This window comes from Drosophila sulfurigaster, chromosome X (assembly GCF_023558435.1).
Source record: "Drosophila sulfurigaster albostrigata strain 15112-1811.04 chromosome X, ASM2355843v2, whole genome shotgun sequence".
NCBI lineage: Eukaryota > Metazoa > Arthropoda > Insecta > Diptera > Drosophilidae > Drosophila > Drosophila sulfurigaster.
The window spans coordinates 26,247,539-26,266,690 of record NC_084885.1 but is presented as its reverse complement, the minus strand read 5'-3'; the positions used below and the strand labels follow the sequence as shown (position 1 = coordinate 26,266,690).

Below are 19,152 nucleotides of genomic sequence, written 5' to 3'. Positions count from 1 at the left end.
ATTTATTTAGACACGGCGAGCGTTCGCGTTTGAGATGTTCGACGCGTTCGTAGACTGGAAATATACCAAAATACTGTAAAAGTGTAACCAGGTTGAAACTTTTCCTAAAAGTTGAAGCGTATTTATGTTTGCATCCTATTATTATTATTTTTTAAAAGCAGGTTCTTATGAAACAACCAATTTTTTTAAGCGCCTTATTTTACTGTATACTAACCCAGCTGTGTTTAATTTAAGCAAGATTATTTATAAATTTGCAGCAAGAAAGTAGGGAAACTCGATATTTGCCATTCTCAATCGATATTTTGAAAAGTATCGCAAGAAATCATCGATACATCGATAGCTGGAGTCCCAACGATGTTTCTCCACCTTCACTAATGCAGCGATTTGTTGCAAAACTCAATTTTTCAAATAAAATAAAAAAAAACCCGTAACGAAATAGTTTAAGTGATAAAAAATGTGATGTTAAGTGTAAGTGTGTGTGGCAACAACCAAAAACAAAATAAAAATAACAGCAAACCAATAAGATAGGCACAGTGCGACAAAATAAAACGACACTGTTAATCACAAAAAGAAAAAAAACAAAAAGAGGAAAAAAGCCTGCACTGTGTTTTGTTGTAGTCGCGTATGTGTGTGTGTGTGTGGGCTCGTATGTGTGTACTTGCATGTGTGTGTGTGAGCGAAGCAGTTGAAAAGGCAGCCCAAATCCGCAGCAGAGCCAAAATAAACGCGCAAAAGATAAAAACGAAAAGAAAAAAATAGGCAAAAGAAAATATAAACATAACACACAAAATGAGGCGAGAGATTGCGCTATGAGCAATTGCAGAACCCCAATATTACATTAGTGTGAGTGAGTGTGGGAGGTGTGTAGAAATGGAAGCAAATAGTGGGAAGGAGAGGGAAGACGTCATATATGTAAACACAGAGAGCAGCGCAATTTTGAGCAGCGCACACAAAATTCAGAATTTCTTTTTTGGTTTTATATTGTGTTAATTTGCGCCCTTGCTAAGCAAGTGTGTGTGTGAGTTTGTGGAATTTAGCAACGCCTGCTAGCATCAAATTCAACCCCCAATGCCCCCGGACAACAACAATGCCACCACCACAACCTACCCACCCACCCCCAATTTTCCCCTTCCATTCCCCAACAAAGGCAAGCAACAGCAGCAACAACAACACATTTGCCACCCTTCTCTTACTCTCTCTCTCTCTTGCTCTGTCTCTCTAATGACACTCTGAGGCTGAAAATTGACTCTCGGTCGAACGAAGGTGATGGTGTTGTTGTTGCTCTGCTTCTGCTGTCGCTGGAGTGTTAAGCTAAAATAACAAGCAGCGACGCGCAGTTGGCAGCGACAGCGACTGCAGCGCCCGTAATTCAAAAACTGTCGAAATGAAACGGCTCTGCGCTCCACTTGCTGAACACTCTTCCCACTCACTCACTCTCTCTGGCTGCCTTCCTGCTTTGCTTTGCCTTGCCGCTCTCTCACAAGTCCACTTTGCTTTGCTCTCGTTTCGTTTTGTTTCGTTCTCTGTCGCTCACTTTTGCCGCAGCCAAAAACTTGCGCTCCAAGCGCGCTGTCCTTTTTAATGTGTGCGAGTGTATGTGTGTGTATGAAAAAAAGTAGAAGACAAGGCGAAGCAAGTGTAAAGCATAAGATGCAATAGCAAGCAGACAATTGCCATAAAAAAGCTTCGTTAAAATATAAATTTATTAATCTTTGTTTTTTTTTTCTGGAATAGTATTTATATCCGTTTTTGTTGATATCCGTTTAACACTTGATTTCAAATTTTGCGCAAATTGAACACTGCACAACACCGGCCGGCAGCCGACAGTTAACGTTTGGCAACACTGGGACGATAGTGTTGACTTTTTTTTTGGTAGGTTGGTCGTAAGCAACCCTGCAACGAATGTGAGTGTGAAAGCGTGTGGTCGAATCATTAAGGAACAACAGCAGGCAACAACAACAATACACAGAATGTAAAATTGAAAAACGGCTCTTTGTACGTGATTTTTGTTGTTGTGTTGTGTTGTTGTGCTACTCAGCAGGGGAAGAGTAAAAGACGCAGGCTAGTGATGTGCTAGCATAACATCGACTTTCCTGAAATTATTTTCACTTATCGATAGTATCGATACTATGATGCTTTGAAAACTTAAAACACCAATTCAGTTGAATGGTACATTTAAATTATGCCAATAAAAATAAAATTTACATTAATAAAATCAATAAATTAAAAAATAAATTCATTTGAAAAATAGCCAAAATTTAAATTTTTAACATTTCCAAAATATAACATAAATATAGCATAAACTAAACCCTCGATAGTATCGATAGCGACACGATGATTTTGCATCACTAGCTGACAGCAGCGTCAACGACAACAGCGGCGACGGCAGCAAAGGCAGCCGCAGTAGCAGTAGGAGGAAAGCAGCGCAGCCGCTAATCTTTTGCTTTGCCGTCGGTCGCGTCGCAAAAGCAACAAAACACTAAAAATTAAAAGCAAAGTAACCGATAGAACAATACAGAACAGAAAGCAACAAAAAAATGAAAATAAATAAATAAATTGGAAAAACGGGAAAATTTCCATGCCCAAAAATAACCGAAAATCATTTTCAAGTTTGACGTTTTTATTGCTATGCGTGTGTTTGTGTGAGCGACTCTGTGTGTGTGAGTGAAAAAGGAGAAGGGGAAACATGGAACAACAGAGGGCGCTAAAGGAATAGGCCACAAGCTGAAAGAACAAGGCGCAAGTAGGGAGAAGAAGAAGCAGTAGCAGAGAAGTCGAAACGATTGTGAAAAGCGTGCAAAGGAAAAGGAAAAAGGTCAAAATGTGTGTGCGTGCGAGATAGAAGAAAAAGTAGAGGAAGAGAAAGAAAGATGGAGCAAAGAGAAAGAAAATGGAGCAAAATTGAAAAACTGTTGTGGAAAAGCCTAAAATTAATTTTTTTCCTTTTTGTTGTTTTTGTTGCTGTTCACGCGCGCGTTTATTTCGCTAAATATATGCGAGTGTGAGTGAGAGAGAGTATTGTTGGCAGCGGAGAAGAGCGAGGGCAAGTGATTGAGTGAGAGAGAGAGAAAGAGCGTGAACGAACGAACGAAGCGAAGCAAGCAAGAGCAAAAAAAGGGAGCACAACATGAAAATGATTTTTGTAAAACGCATTTACTAAAATATTCCAAAAACCAAAATGTGAAATTAAATTTCAATTAAATTTTTGATACACGCGCAATTATCCAACCGAAATAATAATAATAAAATTAATTGCGCAAATTAGAAGACGACGACGACGCAGTAGAAGAAGAAGAAGAAGCAGCAGCAGCAGCAGTAGAAGAAGAAGCAGTAGTTGAAGAAGAAGAAGAAACAGCAGCCGCAGCAATTGAAGAAGAAGCAGCAGCACCAAGCACTTGATGAGCAAATTAAATAAAGCAAATCAATAAACATAACAATAACAATAAAACAAAAACCGAAAAACATCAAAGGAAAAATTAAGAACAAACGCTGCATCTCATTTTTTTTTTGGTTTTGCAAAACAAATAAAACTAAAGTGGCGTCAAAAAAACAAAAAGAACGAAAAAAACAATAATCAACGTGAAAAATAAAAGCATTTTTGACGTGTTTGTTTGTGTGCGTGTGTGTGTGTTTGTGAGTGGCGGCCAAAGCGGCGAAGCGGGCAGCAGCGCAGCGGCAAAGGCAGCGGTGCGGCGCTAGAAAATATGTGGATAGCCAGCAAAGGCGCCGCCGCAGCAGCAGCGCTAAACAACAACAACATCAGCAAGAACAACAACAACAACAATAGCAGCGACGTCGCAGCAGCCGCCGCCAGAGCCACCGCGTGGAAAGCAAACAAAAGCAGCGCATGACCGACGCAGGCAGCGCAGCAGCAGCGAGCGAATTAATTTGCTTTAAATCGAAATAAATGCAAATAAAGTGCAACACAAAACAAACGAAACAAACAAATATATAACAACAATAACAGAAGTAAACGCAGTAGAAGTAGACTCAGCTAAAGAAGAAGAAGAAGACGAACAAAAAGAAGCAGCAGCAAGAGCAAAACAAGAAGAAGCAGCAGCAAACGCAAACGGAAGAGGAAGAAGCAGCAAACGTGCAATAACAACAAGAACAACGAGAACGCTACAACAACAAGCAAGCAAGTGAAGTGAGTGAGAACGAGCGAGCGAGCAAGAGTGTGGAGGAGTGCAAAAAAGCGAGAGTGAGAGCGAGAGAGACTCGCATTAAAACCGAAACGTAAATAATAATAAATAAATTACAAAATTTAATAATAGAAGCAAAGCAGTCGAGCTTGCAACAACAATTTTCGAACGTCGCCGTCGTCGTTGTTGTTGTTGTTCTCTTGGCTGTTGTTGTTGTTGCCATGGCCAGCATCAACATCAACAACAACAGCAGCAGCAGCATAACAAATGCAACACAAGCAACAACAACAACAACGCTGCCATCGCTGTTTAACGGCAACAACAACAACAACAACTGCAACACTGGCAGCAGCAACAACAACAATAACAACAACAACGTAAACGTTGCCGCCAAAGATATGGACGGACTGATTGCCATCAATGATAGCGCATTATCGCAACAAATCGAATTTATACTACAAGATGCTCCCATGGAGCAGGATGACGAGCAACAACAGTTGCAGCTGCAACAGCAGCTTCACATGGCGGCGTCCAAGCTCGACAACCACCCACCGACAACAAATGCAACAATAACGACAGCAACAACCGCAGCAGCAGCAGCAGCAACCACAACAAACAACAGCGCTTCCCCATACATCAACAACAACAGCATCATCAGCAACAACAATAACAGCAACAGCAATCACAGCAACAACAGTCTAAGTGTTGAAGATCAACAGCAACTGTTGCTGCAACAACATCGCGCACAACAGCAGCAGCAACATCATCTGCTCAATGGACGTCGCATCATTATACAATCAACCACTTGCGGCAGTGGTGGCAACTCTGTTCTCTCGGCCAGCGACATTAAAGAGGAGCAACTGGAGCAGGACGATGACGATGATGATGAACAGCATCATCAGCAGTTAACGCAACATCAGAATCATCATCATCATCATGGAGACGAGGACGATGAGGGCGAAGAGGAGGAGGAGGAAGATCCCGAATTGAACGATGAGAATCTGCAGGACATTGAGGAGGAGGCGCAGGCAGCCGAAGCCGATGAGGAGCCCGAAACGGCGGCAACAACACACTTGCAGCACACGCAAACACATCTGCATCACCATCCGCATCATCAGCAGCAACATCAACATCATCCCCACCAACAACAGCAGCAATTGCAACAGCAGCAGCAGCAACAACTGCAGCAACATTTGCAGACTCAGGTGAAGCTGGAGCTGAACGAGCTGCCCGACGATGAAGAGGAAGATGAGGAGGACGAGGACGAGGATGAGCACATGGCGCAGTCGACAACAGCGCAACAACAGCAACTCGAGGTAGCTATCGATAACAGCAACAGCAACTATTTGAAAGGCTGAACTGAAAGGTCGAAAAATCATAGATATATCTAAAGAATTCGATAGTTTAGTGTTAAATATGATAATGTGAAATACTATAACTTTTCCTAAACATTTTTTAGTGTTAAATACTTTAACTTTTACTTTCAAAGTGAAGTCTCGATATTCCTTAATATGGTCAAATATGTAAAGCTTTATGATTTTAGCTTAACAATTTTTAGTTTATATTGAGAAATACCTCTACTATCTATATTTTTATAGGGTTGCATTCCACACAATGATATTTAACATTAAACTAAACTATCCTAATTTTTAGTTATATCTATATCATAATGTTGTTATCAGAAATATCTTAGAGTAAGAGAGACTACACAAGGGATAAGGTAGATTGCTTATAAATAAGACAAAAGATTTGTAGGAATTTCATTTTATTTTGAAATGACTTTTATATTCTATATTCATATTTATTGAGTAAAGAGTAGAAACAAATTACTTACAACATTTTAAGAATAGTTATTTACACGTATTTATTTAATTTGAATATTAAATGAAATCTCTATAGTTAACGTTAAACAAAAAGTTTCAAGATTTAAGTTATATTTCACAAAATCAAATTGTTGATCATAGTGTTATAGCTATAGTTATATGTGTCTCTGAGTTCTTTCTAAAAACAGCTTAAGAATGAAAAACTAATGAAGTAAATATGATTTTAATAAAAGTTTCTATAAATAAGTAGAGTTAAAGAAAAATTACTTACCACATTTTAAGATATATTTAATTTGAATATTATTGAATTTCATCAAAATATAAACAACTTAATAAAATTTTATAGATATTGCTTCAAGTTGTCTCTAAAACTTTATAAAGATTAACAGTATACATCAGTAATGAAACATTGAATAAGTGAATACGATTTTATATTTACATACATATATGTTTCTTTAAGTTCTCTTTAAAACAGTTCAAAAACTTTAGGAACGATTAATATATTGGGAATGAAAAAGTAAGGAAGCAAATAAGATAATATCTAAGATATATTTGAAATGAAAAAGTATAGAAATAACATTTCAATAAGAATTTCCGCAACTAAGTAGAATGAAGTTAAGTCAATCAAGTAATTACGAGCATTGTCTGTTAAAAAGTATGTATTGTTAAAAAGCAGAGATTAATCAATTTCCTTAATCCTCCGCAGACGCTGCAGCAGCAACTGGAGTACACGACGGGGACACAGCAACTGGTGTTGCCAGCCGGAAGCATTGTGAGCACTACAACGCGCGCGTTGGCGGTTCCGGTGTCGGAGGCGGCATTGGTGCAGCTGCAACGTCGCCCCGTGTACATCAGCAATGCGACGATGAGCAGTTTGGCTGGTGCCACGTATGTGCGAATGCCGGCGGCGGCGGTGATCAGTCGCAGTCCGATGACGGTGCTCAATGTGGTGCAACAGACGGGCGGACCGACGGCTCAGCTCATATTGCAGGCGGCGGCAGCAGCAGCGGCGCCACAACAGCAGCAATCAACTGCTGGTGCAGCAGCAACCGCTGCAGCAACGACAGCAACAACTGTTGCTACGCCATCGCCCAGCAATGAGCAACAATTGGCTGCCATAGCGCTTGCCCAGCAACAACAGCAGCAACAACAACAGCAGCAGCAACAACAGCAGCAACAACAACAGCAGCAGCAGCAGCAACAACAACATCATCAGTCCATTAAACCAGCGCCAGCCACGAGCAATGTGGCAACATCGACGACCAGCTATCAGTGCATGGAATGCGTGGAAAAGTTCGACTCTAAAGAGCTCTTTGACATCCATCGCAGCGGGCACGCGAACAACATGAAGTGCGCCATCTGCAACATGGTCTTGAAATCGCTAAAGAACTATGAGAAGCACTGTTTGCGCTGCAAACCCTACGAATGCCAGATCTGTGGACGTGTTGTCCGCTTTCGTCCCAACTTCATCAAGCATATGCGCGTCCACACTGGCCAACAGTCGGAGCGGCACAAATACAAATGCGAGGTGTGCCACAAGGAGTTTATGAGCTTTGAGTACTTTAAGGTCCACAAGAAGATCCACAACGAGAATGTGAATCTGACGTGCGAGATCTGTGGCAAGGTGTTCAGTGCGCTCGCCTCGTTGCGCGGACACTCCAAGCTCCATTCAGGCGTCAAGCTGCACAAGTGAGTATCCTTCAGCCAAGGAAGTGAGGGAATCAAAATAACGATTGCTTTTTTTTTCGCAGAAAGTATAACAATTGTGTAGGGACTATTAGATTAAACATTTATTCAATCATTTGTGATCAATTTTTAAGCAAAAATTGTTATATATTATTTACCATAATCATTAATTCAGATTGATAGATTATGATTGCCTAGCATTATATTTGTCTCCTCAAAATCAGCCAAGTACATATTCATTTCACACCAAATTTCGTTATATTGTTTACCATTATATCATTATATTTTGATCATCCAAGAAGAAGTGAATATGTACATTTCACACAGAATTTGAAAAGATTTCGAGCTTTCACATAGTAGTTGAAGAATTATGGAACTTATTATGATCCAACATACTTTCATAGCTGATTTTCTTCATTTTAAAAGTTCCAATATCAAATCAAGCTGTTTTTTTTTCTAACACATTTTTCCCCCTTCAGCTTACGCTTATTTAGTTTGTTATTAAGCCTATAAGTGATATTATTATTTTGATATCAAATCGATTCAATTCAAGTTTTTATAGTTGTTGATTTTGCATTTTTGTAGTATCAAAATAATATATTATTTTGTAAACCCAGTTTGCTTAAACATGTATGTAATGTATGTAACAGCAGCCATCTCCAACCCCCATTAAATATATGTATATATTCTTGATCAACGTCCGTCTGTATGAAGACGTAGATCTCAGAAACTATAAATGATTAAGCTATAATTCTTTTTTTTTTGGCAACACTTGTTATATTCGTACGCACATCAAGTTTATTTCAAATAGAATAATAACTATATTCATGAATTTGGTTGCGATCAGATAAAAAATGTAGAAGTTATAAAAGAAATACTTCTGTACGAGTAAAAACGCCTAATTATATTTTAGTAATCTATGGTATATTTGGAATATATTAGTATAACAATATACCAAATATAACCCTTGGTATACTTCTTGTGGTATATTAAATTGATATATTTTTAAATGAATGCCACACTTGCTTGTTCTCCATATTAATCTTACTCTCTCTTTCTCTGTCGCTCTTTCAGATGCGATGTGTGTGGCAAGGGCTTTGGACAGCGCTACAATCTGAAGATTCATGCGCGCACGCACACTGGCGACTTTCCGTTTGAGTGCAAGGTGTGCAAAAAGAAGCTGCACACGCAATCGTCGCTGCAGACACACATGCAGGTCCATCTACGCGATCAGCCCAAAAACGGCAGCAGCAGCGGCAGCAACAACAATAATAGCAGCAGTAGCAGCAGCAACAACAGCGCCGCCAGCAGCAACAACAGTAGTAGCAGCGGCAACGGCAGCAACATCAACAATGCAGCTACTGTTAAAATCGAACCCGATTTGCAGCAACACCAACAGCAGCAGCAGCAACAGTTGCAGTCACATGAAATGGAACTGGACGAACAGTCGGGCTTGAGTGAGGATGAACACGATGGTGTTGTGTCCGGTGTTGGTGCTGCTGCTTCGCTGCATAATTCGTCGACCAATAACAATCGCTTAACCACCGGCGAGGATTCGTCAAATGAATCCTCCTCGAATGCCTCGCTACAACAGCCGCACTCGAATTCGGCCAGTTCATCGCAACACTCGCAACAACATCAGCAACAACAACAGCAGCAGCAACAACAATATATTGTTGCGCCGCCGCGTTCGATTGTCATCAAGAACTATATGCAACAGCAACAGGCGCCGGTGATAGATGCCGCTAACGGTGGCAATTGCTCGAGTGTGCTGCACACACAGGTCATACAGAGCGGTGCAGGCACCAGCAACAGCAATGGCAATGGCAACCACATCAACAGCAGCAACACCAGCCACAACAGCAGCAGCAGCGGCAACACGAACAGTAGTCAGCATAGCAACAACATGCACAGCATCAACAATGGCCACACGAACAACAGCAGCAGCAGCAGCATTGTTTCTGCCGCAACAACAGCAACAGTTGCAGGCAGTGCAGCGAGCAGCAATCTCGCTCAGCAGTTGCTGCGCAAAACTCCCATCATACACTCGACGGGCACGCTCAGCTCAGCGTTGGCCAGCGTCGTTCAACAGACGGGCGGTAAGTAACGAGTGACGAGTAGCGAGTAACGATTTAGATCAGAGAAGACTAGCTTAGATGCGATGGCTCGCTTAATTTAGATTGATACAAAGAGTGTAATGTAATAATTATTGTAGCGAGCAACTTAGAAGCGAGTAACGAGTAAAATTATTTTAAATCTGGTCAATATGTACAGATTAACGATTCAATACGAGAAGAATAGTTTAAGGATAGGGAATCGCTAGCTATATTTAAGATAATATAATGAGTGAAATGTGAAGTGGCGAGTAACGAGTAAAAATTTAAAATAGACCAGATTTTTCGGACTTTGGTTTTCGTTATTTATAAAATCGCAAAAAAGATGAACGCAACGAGTAACATCAGGTCGATATAGTATGAAGCACAGCGAGTAACGAGTAAGGAATCATTAGAACCGACCAGAGTTGAAGAGGAGCTTAACTTAAAATATCGGAGCTTGGAGAAGAGAGTAAAAAGTGCTAGAAACTGATTGCAATTGTGTACAGCGTGTTAATAGAGTTGCAAGTAACGACTAAAGTTTAGTAGCGAGTGATGAGTTCAAAGAGGACAATATAGTATAATTCAAAACGTTAGTACGGAGTGACAAGTAAAACTCAAAATACAAACAAATGTATTAGTATAATTAAAGTGTATCAAAATTATAGAGAAATAGTCGAAAGAAAAAGTTGCGAGTAAAGAGAAAACTACTTAAAAAGTTAATAAAACTTTATTTTTTAAAGGTTTAAAGTAACTACAAAGTAAATAAAGTGATATACGAAAAGTGCAAATTTATAGTAACAATGAGAGAATATTAATGAAAACTCAATAGTTGTTAAACAGGGAAAGATATTGAAATAGAGAAAAAAGTGTGGATTGTCGATATTACTTGAGCAAAGAATTGTTTATAATTGATGGAGAAGATACACAACATTAATAAAGTCATATAAAAAAGGTGAATGGGAAGCACTAGTTGAAGTTAGAAAGTTGAACTATTTGTATTAAAAACTAACGAGTAGGGGGACAACAACCGCTTGTTAAAGAAGAATGCTCGCTAATTAAGCGAAAAGTGGACAAACAATAAGGAAAGCAAACTGATTATTACGCAGGCGAGTTATTCGTTATTAGAGAAGACACGCAAAGAATGCGGCTGGCAGAATAAAGTGTTTAAAAACAAACTAAACTGCACAGGTTGAGAGGCATTCTTTTTGTTGTATAACATGCAATTAAATTGGAAAAGACAAACTGGTTAATTTATGACGTTTCGATTTAATGCTTTGCTTTGCTTGCTTGCAGTTGGTTCGCCGGCGCAATCGCCATCATCTTCATCCACATCGTGTTCCTCCTCCACCGTGCTGGTGTCCAAGGCGACGGGTGTGCCGCTATCGATTGCCTCATCGGCGGCACTGGGCGGCTCCACAATAATACGCAGCACGCGCAACCATCATCAGCAGCAACAGCAACAACAACAGCAGCAGCAGCAGGCGGCGCAGAGCAATCAGCAACGTGTTGTCGCGGGACAACAGCAACAGCAGCAGCGTAATAACCACCGAAACCACCACCGACGTCGTCATTTGGCGGACATGGACGACGATGATGATGATGACGATGACAATGATAATGAGGATGAGGCGAGCGTGCAACAAATGCGTGCTGCTGCTGCAACCACAAACGGACATCATCAGCAACAACAGCAGCAACAGTTGCAACAGCACTCGAATCATAATCATAGTCACAGTCATCAACATCAACAACAACAGGCGAACAATCATCAACAGCAGCACATCAGCAACAATCATCAGCAGCAACATCCTCAACAGCAACAAGCGCTTCATCATCATCATCACCATCACAATCATCATAATCATTTCGATGATGATGATGACGATGAGAAATCATCACCGTCCCTGGCAACAGCCGCAATCATCAAAGTCGAACCGAATCTCTATTCATCCGGATCGGGTGACAATTCCAACGATATGTTCATCAAGGAGGAGGTGATGTTTGAAGATTCCGCCGCACCGCATTCACCACAATCGCCGCCGAGTTCGAAATTTCGCATCTCGAATTTCGATAGCGATCTTGTCGACGATCATGTCGATCTAAATCATTCGCTGCCACCGTACGGTAATCTCTTTGAACCGCATTCAATACGCGACAGCATCCCGGTGCAATTGTATCCCGATGACGATGATGATTTTCGCTTGGATCACAGTTCGTTGGGTGGCCTCCATAATACATCATCGTCGACCACCGATGGCGATTTCATCAAAAAGGAATGGGTCTATGGCAGTGCGTCGAGCAGTTATGCCATGAATGGTAAATTCGATGACGATAGCGATGCGCTCTGCGATGCCGCCAATTTCATCTACAATTGATTAAATTGAAAACATACGAAAACATAGAAAAAAAACAAACACTTAAATGCATGAGAAGAAAAACACAAAACAAAATCGAACCATACAAATTCAAACTTTTATATACATACACGTATATATACATACATCTATATATACATATATATATATATATAGTAATTTGCTATCTCTGTCGCGCTCGTGATCTTAACGTGATCTTAAACTAAATCAATGTGTAAAATGTATTTGTAACTGTATTTTGTAGTTGTTTCTATAATGGAAAATCGCGGTAAAGTAAGATGCAACTGTCTCTTATCACACACACACACACAAACACACTCGAACACACACACTCACACAGTGTCTGTCTGTCTCCCTCTTTTTAACTGTTTTTCACACACAACAACAAACAACTCGAACAAAAATCTCTTTCTCTCTCTCTCTCTCTCTGTCTCTCTTTGTGTCTAGCTGTCTTTGTCTTTGTGTGCTAGCTTATATTGTTTACTCGCTCACACAGTGTCTCTCTCTCACTCCCACTCACTATATCTACCCGTCTCGCTCTTTTGCACGCACTTGAAAATTGTGTTGATTTTCGTTTTGATCTCGTTACAATTTCTTTTTTTTTTATTTAATTTTTTATAACTATTCTCTATTTTGTTTTTCTTTGCGATTCTTTAACAACTTTTTCAATATACTCAATTTGTGAATATATATGCGAGTACAGTGAAAACTTGCCTTAAAGAACACAAACTTCTTTAAAAAAAGTGTTTTTGCTGTATTTGCATATATGCAAAATTTTATTTTATTTTATATAACATATTTACATATATACATAATTTTTTTAAATGGACGCGTGCAGAATTCCGCTCCAAGATTTATTTGCAGTATTTTATCGCCTTTATAAAAACAAAACAAAAAAGAAAAGATTCTCAATGCATCCAAAAGAAAAAAAAACCTTAAAAAATGTAATTTTTATTTTTTTTTTAATATTGTCAGTATTTTGTTCTTCCATCCCTCTCCCAGTTCCCCCAAACAAAAAAAAACCAACCCGCTACTATGCTCCTTCTATATAGAGATATATACTTATATATAGCGTATTATGATATGATTAATGTAATTCTTAATTCTTTTTTATGTGCAATTCTCAAATACACAGTCTCTGTCCTTCCCCGCTCCCCGCCCCCCACACCACTCTTTGCTAACACAGCTGCTTTATAAAATTAAAATACGAAAAAAAAGAATATGAGTAAAATTATGATGAAACGAAGAATTCGAATTATGTAGTCTAACATTTAAGCAAAAAAAAAACAAAAAAATGAAAGAAAAAACTTGCAAGTTTTTTTTGTGCTTTAAACTTAAATTGAAATTAATGTGGTTTCCTTAATTAGCTGCTAAGTTTTTGATTAAATTAATGGATTATTTTTTTTACAAATAATTTGCATACACACACACTTACACATACATGTTTAATATATAGAGCATATAAATAAGGCACAATTTCATTAATATATTTTTTTTGTTAGTCATAAGCGCAAAAAGCATGCTTTACACACACACACACACACAATTGCATACAAGGCAACTCTAAATAGCATATAGAATATATATATATATATAGTCTATAATATATTTAATGCTACGTTCATGATCTAAGCATATATACATACATATATAAAACAAAAAAAAATAATAATATAGAGGTATATTTTTTGCATTTAATGAAATTTTTTGTTCTTATTTTTTTCGTTATGCCTTTTTATTTTATTTTTTGTGTTGTTCGTTTTACTCTTTCGCATGTAAATTAAAAAACACGATTTGCATAAAAAGTGTTAAAGAAATATATATAGTAAGAAGAAAACTAAACGAAATTCATATATAAATGGAATACTAATGAATATGGCTAGCAAAAAAGAAGAAAAAAACGTTTACGAAGCTGCGTGGATGGCAACAAAACGTTAATGTTGACAAAAAGTTTTAGCGCAAATTACAAATTAAAAAAAAAAGAAAAAAAACTTTAAATCATATACAAGCATTTAATGTTAAATAAAGTAAAAAAGGAAAAGTCGTAAGGGAATGAGAAACGTTTACGAACGCAGATGTAAAGTAAACGAAAAGTATTTTGTTTTTCGTTGTTTGGTTTTCATTCTTAGAACACTACACATATATAAGCATTATTATTATTATTATTGTAGTTGCAAATGTTAGCTAAAAAATAATAGTTGCTAGAGTAGAACAACGTAGAAAACAAAATAAGAGAAAGAAATGTTTGATTTTTGCGTTTCTGCTTTGTTTGCGTCGTTCTTAAACGTTTTTTTTTTTTGTTTGTTTTGTGTCGCTGTGGATGAAAACATAATCGATGTTTGTTGTTGCTTAACTTTTGTTTGTTATGCTTAACGTTAGTTGTTTAAAATTGTTGTTGCAACAACAAGAATGCAACACACTCATACACAACACTTCACACACACCAGCAATAATAACAACAACAACAACAGCTGCAAGCACTCATAACAACTATTTTCAATTATGCATTTTATGGCTTGCTCCACCAAGGCGCTACAAACCCTACGTCCCTTCCCCTCGAGACCGCCCCCTCACTAATAGACCACTTCGAAATGTCTTCCGCACTGTCTTGAGTTACTTTAGATGAATAATCATATAATATTATAAAGAGATTAGTTGAAATTAAATGAAGAATAAACACATACGTCTGCCAGTTTTTGGGATACATATATGAAAAGAACGTACAAAACGAAATGAATTAAGTTTAAATAGCATAGCAATTTATTTCAAGTGTAGTTCAGAAAATCCTTCCCCTTTCCCCCCAGCAGAGATTCGTCTAGCGTTGTGCGATTGCATTGATTTTCACACAGCTGCAAACTAATGACATGGGAAGCGAGTGCAACAAATTTCAGCAACAGAAACGCGCTGCGAGCTGAGTTCGCATAGGTTAGTTTTTCCATTTTTTTTTTTTGCTGGGGAATTGATTCGGTAAACAGCACTGCCCACACCCCTTCATATAATAGTTTTCGAAGAAAGTGAGTGAGAGAGAAAGAGCAAAAGCGAGTGAAAGTAAAAGAGAACCGGAGAAAAACACAAAGTTGGGAAACTTTATCGGACAGCTTGTCTTTACTCATGCATAATTCAGAAAAAAATTCAAGAGCCGGCAAAAATCTGAAAACCAGCAACAAAAAAAAACACAAACAAACCAAAAAAAAAAAAAAAAAAGAAACAGAAACACAAAAAAAATAAATAATTTTTGTATATGAAATCTATTTTATATACTGTAACTAGAAGAAGTGAAGAAAAGTGAACAACAAAAGCTGTATCTCGCCCCACTGCACACACCCACAACACACAGACACGATTTTTTTCCCGCCCTCCCCTCAAAAATAATAAAAATGGAAAGCCAATGAAAAACTTCTCAAACACAACAGAAAATTAAAAAAAAAAACTTTTGCACTTCCTTAACAAAAAACAACACACACAAACAACAACAACAAAAATAAAAATCTCAACGACTGCGCACACAAAAAAGTGAACAAATTTTTTGTATTATATTAAAAAGAAATAAAAAAGCAAACAAAAAAATCTCTATATATATATATATATATTGAAATTCTCTTAAGCGAAAGTAAAACGAAACACTTGAACTTTAATATTATTCGAAGTGTATGAAAAAACAAAAAAAAAAAAAACAAGTAGCAAGAAGATGAAGAAGCCAGACGATCTAGATGAAAATGAAAATACTATTTTTTAAGTGTAAACCAAGCCTCGAAAATTTCAAAACAAAAGGCTTGGACGCCAAATTTTTCTGCAATACAAAAAAAAAAAAAACTTAAGTATGATATATATAAAAAAAAGAAAACTTTATAGGCATATACATACATCTATATATATGTACAAATACACGCACACATACACACACACACACACAGTCAAAAACACTGAGATTGAAAAAAATTGCAAATTTTTTTTTTTACTACAAGAATTACTTAATGAATTTAAGCGAACAAAACATAAAAAAAAAACTTGGGTGAAGTTTTTTTTTTAGATAATTGATAGAAAGAGAAAAATGAAGAAGAAGAAGAAAGAAACCCGCCACGCCCACAACACAAACACACACACACGAACCCACTCAGCATTAAAAGAAGCCCAAAAAAAAAAGAAAGAAGAAAACTATAATTAAAAATGAGAAAAATGTTGTGCGGAAAAATATCAAAAGAGCGTAGAAAAATGTCGTAAATTCTTTAATTTATTTAAACAAATTTGTGTTTCTTTTATTTGTTTCGTCTCTCTCTCTCTCTCTGTGTAAATGTACCTAACAAGAATGAAAAGAAAAAAAATGTTAGTCGTGGAAAATATTAAACAATCAGATCTTAAGACGTCTTCAATTTGTGGGTTGGTAAAAGATTAAAAGCAAAAAGCATTGTAAAGCGAAAAAGGAATGAAAGAAATTTAACGAAAACGAAAGCCGAATGAGAAAGGAAAATGGAAATGCAAATTATAAAAAAATAATAATCATATACACGCATACATATAGTATATATACATAAAATACATTTAATTAAATGTGTAGTTCGAACTAAACGTAAAAAAACCAATCGCATAATCTTCTATTATTAATAATATTAATAATAATAATAATACGAAATGAAAAAAATGAATTGTTTTTAATGGCCTAAGATTTATATAAATTATTACAAAATACAAAAAACAAAAAAAAATGAAAGAAAATTTGTTGTTAAAAAAAAATATGAATGAAAGGGGGAAAAAAACTAAACGAAAGAAAAATAGCACAAAAGTCGAATATACCCTGTAAAACTTGAATTTTGTTGGAATTGATTTTTTGTCGTTTCTCTTTTTTCTCTACAATTTTGTTGTACTTATTTTTCTACATAAAAAAACTGAAAAAGAAAAAAAAATATATAAAAAAAAACCAAAACTAGTAACTGATCCAGTACGAGTTGAACACGAAGTTTTTTAAAGCATTTTCGATAAATATTAAAAAACAAAACACAAACAAAAAACAAAAGTGAGAACGAAATAAACAAGAACAAAAACAACAAAATAACCAAACAAAGCCGAACAATTTCAATCTGAACAAAACCTAAAGCCCACGAAATATATATTTAAATAAATTATATAAATCTATATCTATTTATATAGAGACAGAGAAAAGATGGAAGCGCAGAAGCCGAAGCAAAACACAAAAGCAACAAACATATTTATATATATTATGAATGTCTAGTCGTATTTTCAGTATTATACAAAAAAAAAAAAAAAAAAAAAAAAAAAAAAAAACAGAAAATGTACGTGAAGAAAACAAATTTTTGAAAAACATGCGAAATGGTTAAAAATAACAAAAGAAAAATATATATATAAAACGATTAAGTGTGTAGCGTGTACAATAAAAACAATTAATAAAAAACGGAAAACAAAAAAAATATATATGTATATGGTAAACAATTTTTAGAAGCATTTTTAACATATTACAAAAAAAATAAAAGAAGAAATAAAACGTAAATGTTTATCGTAAAACAAAAACATAAACCATAAAAGCGTACATATATTAAATTAGTTATATATAAAGCAAATATATATATATATAAAAGAAAAATATGATATTAAAACAAAAAATAATAAAAAAAAAGAAACGGAAAAAGAAAAGAAATTAAACGAAAATGTGTCTGTTTTTAGTGTTAGTTTTTATGTAAGCTACCAATTAAAACAATAACAAAATTCGATGTGTGTAAAAGTAAAAACAATGAGAAATATATAAAAAATATATATATGCATATATACAGACCGATCTATATATGTGTATATATATATATATTATAGTATGGTATATCATATAGAGTAAAGAGAAAGGCCAGAAAACCATGTCAAAACTCGCGCTGCTGTTATACGTATTTATGTTTAAAAATAAATAATAAAAACATACAAAAAATCAATGAAAACAAAAAAAAAGAAGAACTATTGCAATAAATTCTTAATTATTTTAATGTTATTATTATTATTCTTTTTTTTTAATAAATCCTTTATTTTTATGAATCTATATATTAATTTTAACATTTCAGCAGCAGAAAACATTTAATTAATCTTTTTTATATAAATATATATTAATAATTTTAATTTGTAAACGCGTTTGATTTTTCACTTAACAAACAAATTATAAAAAATATACATATATATATATTTTTAAAACTTTTATTTGTGTTTGATTTTGATGTTCTCAACGGGCTCGTGTGGTTCATATCAATGTGTAATGGTAATAAAACAATAAATGCATAAAACAAAAGTTACATAAAGAAAAACAAAAACAAAAATAACGAATAATGAAAAACTAAAGAAATATAATTATAGTTCATCTATGTAAATGACATTGTATGTAATTTTTAAAACGAAACGAAAAAAAAAAACCTAAAAAAAAAATTGGCCTAATTTGCTCAAACAAAAAAATCATAAAAAGAAAATCATAATCTAATAATAATAAATAAATAATAAATGTTTTTTTTCTTACATTTCTTGTGTTGAACGTTTTTAATAGTTGAATTTTAAAGCATTTAGTTTAACTAATGAAAAAATGACAAGCAAATAAACATCAAAAAAGAAAAAAAAAACCAACATATATTACAACAAATTCTCGATAATAAAACAGTTTATTAATTCATGTGAAGCAACAACAAAACATAAAAAAAAAACAAAAACACAAATGCAAAATGAAAAAAAAAAACATTTAGTTTTTATTGTAATTCCGTGTCTGTGTGTGTATTTCAGTAATTAATGTAAAAATACAAAAACAGAAAAACAAACAACAAAAAACTCACAAAAAAAAAGAACAAAAAAATGGGAAAAAACAAAACACTGAACATAAAACATAATGAAACTAGCGAAATAAATAAAGTGAAAAACATTTGAAAAAAAAAAACGATTTCCATTTGCTTTTATTAATCTGAAGAAATTATTTAAGATATGGGTAACATATTTTATTCTCGTATATTTTGAATGGTCATATATCAATATACTAAATGCAGCCTTTGGTATATTT

The 19,152-nt window shown here is 35.5% G+C and overlaps 1 protein-coding gene across 2 annotated transcripts; it reads left to right on the top strand.

The window, feature by feature from the left end:
* Positions 1–340: 340 nt before the first annotated feature.
* LOC133848032 (alpha-protein kinase 1) lies at positions 341–17,545 on the top strand. Of its 2 annotated transcripts, none has more exons than XM_062283398.1 (5): positions 341–468; positions 3,266–5,458; positions 6,672–7,654; positions 8,726–9,750; positions 11,041–17,545. In XM_062283398.1, the coding sequence occupies exons 2-5, from the start codon at positions 4,364–4,366 to the stop codon at positions 12,120–12,122; spliced, it is 4,185 nt and encodes a 1,394-aa protein (XP_062139382.1). In that variant the 5' UTR covers positions 341–468; positions 3,266–4,363; the 3' UTR covers positions 12,123–17,545. The 2 variants fall into 2 exon arrangements, with proteins under 2 accessions (XP_062139382.1, XP_062139383.1); XM_062283399.1 differs by lacking the exon at positions 341–468 and adding an exon at positions 2,299–2,497.
* Positions 17,546–19,152: the final 1,607 nt, after the last annotated feature.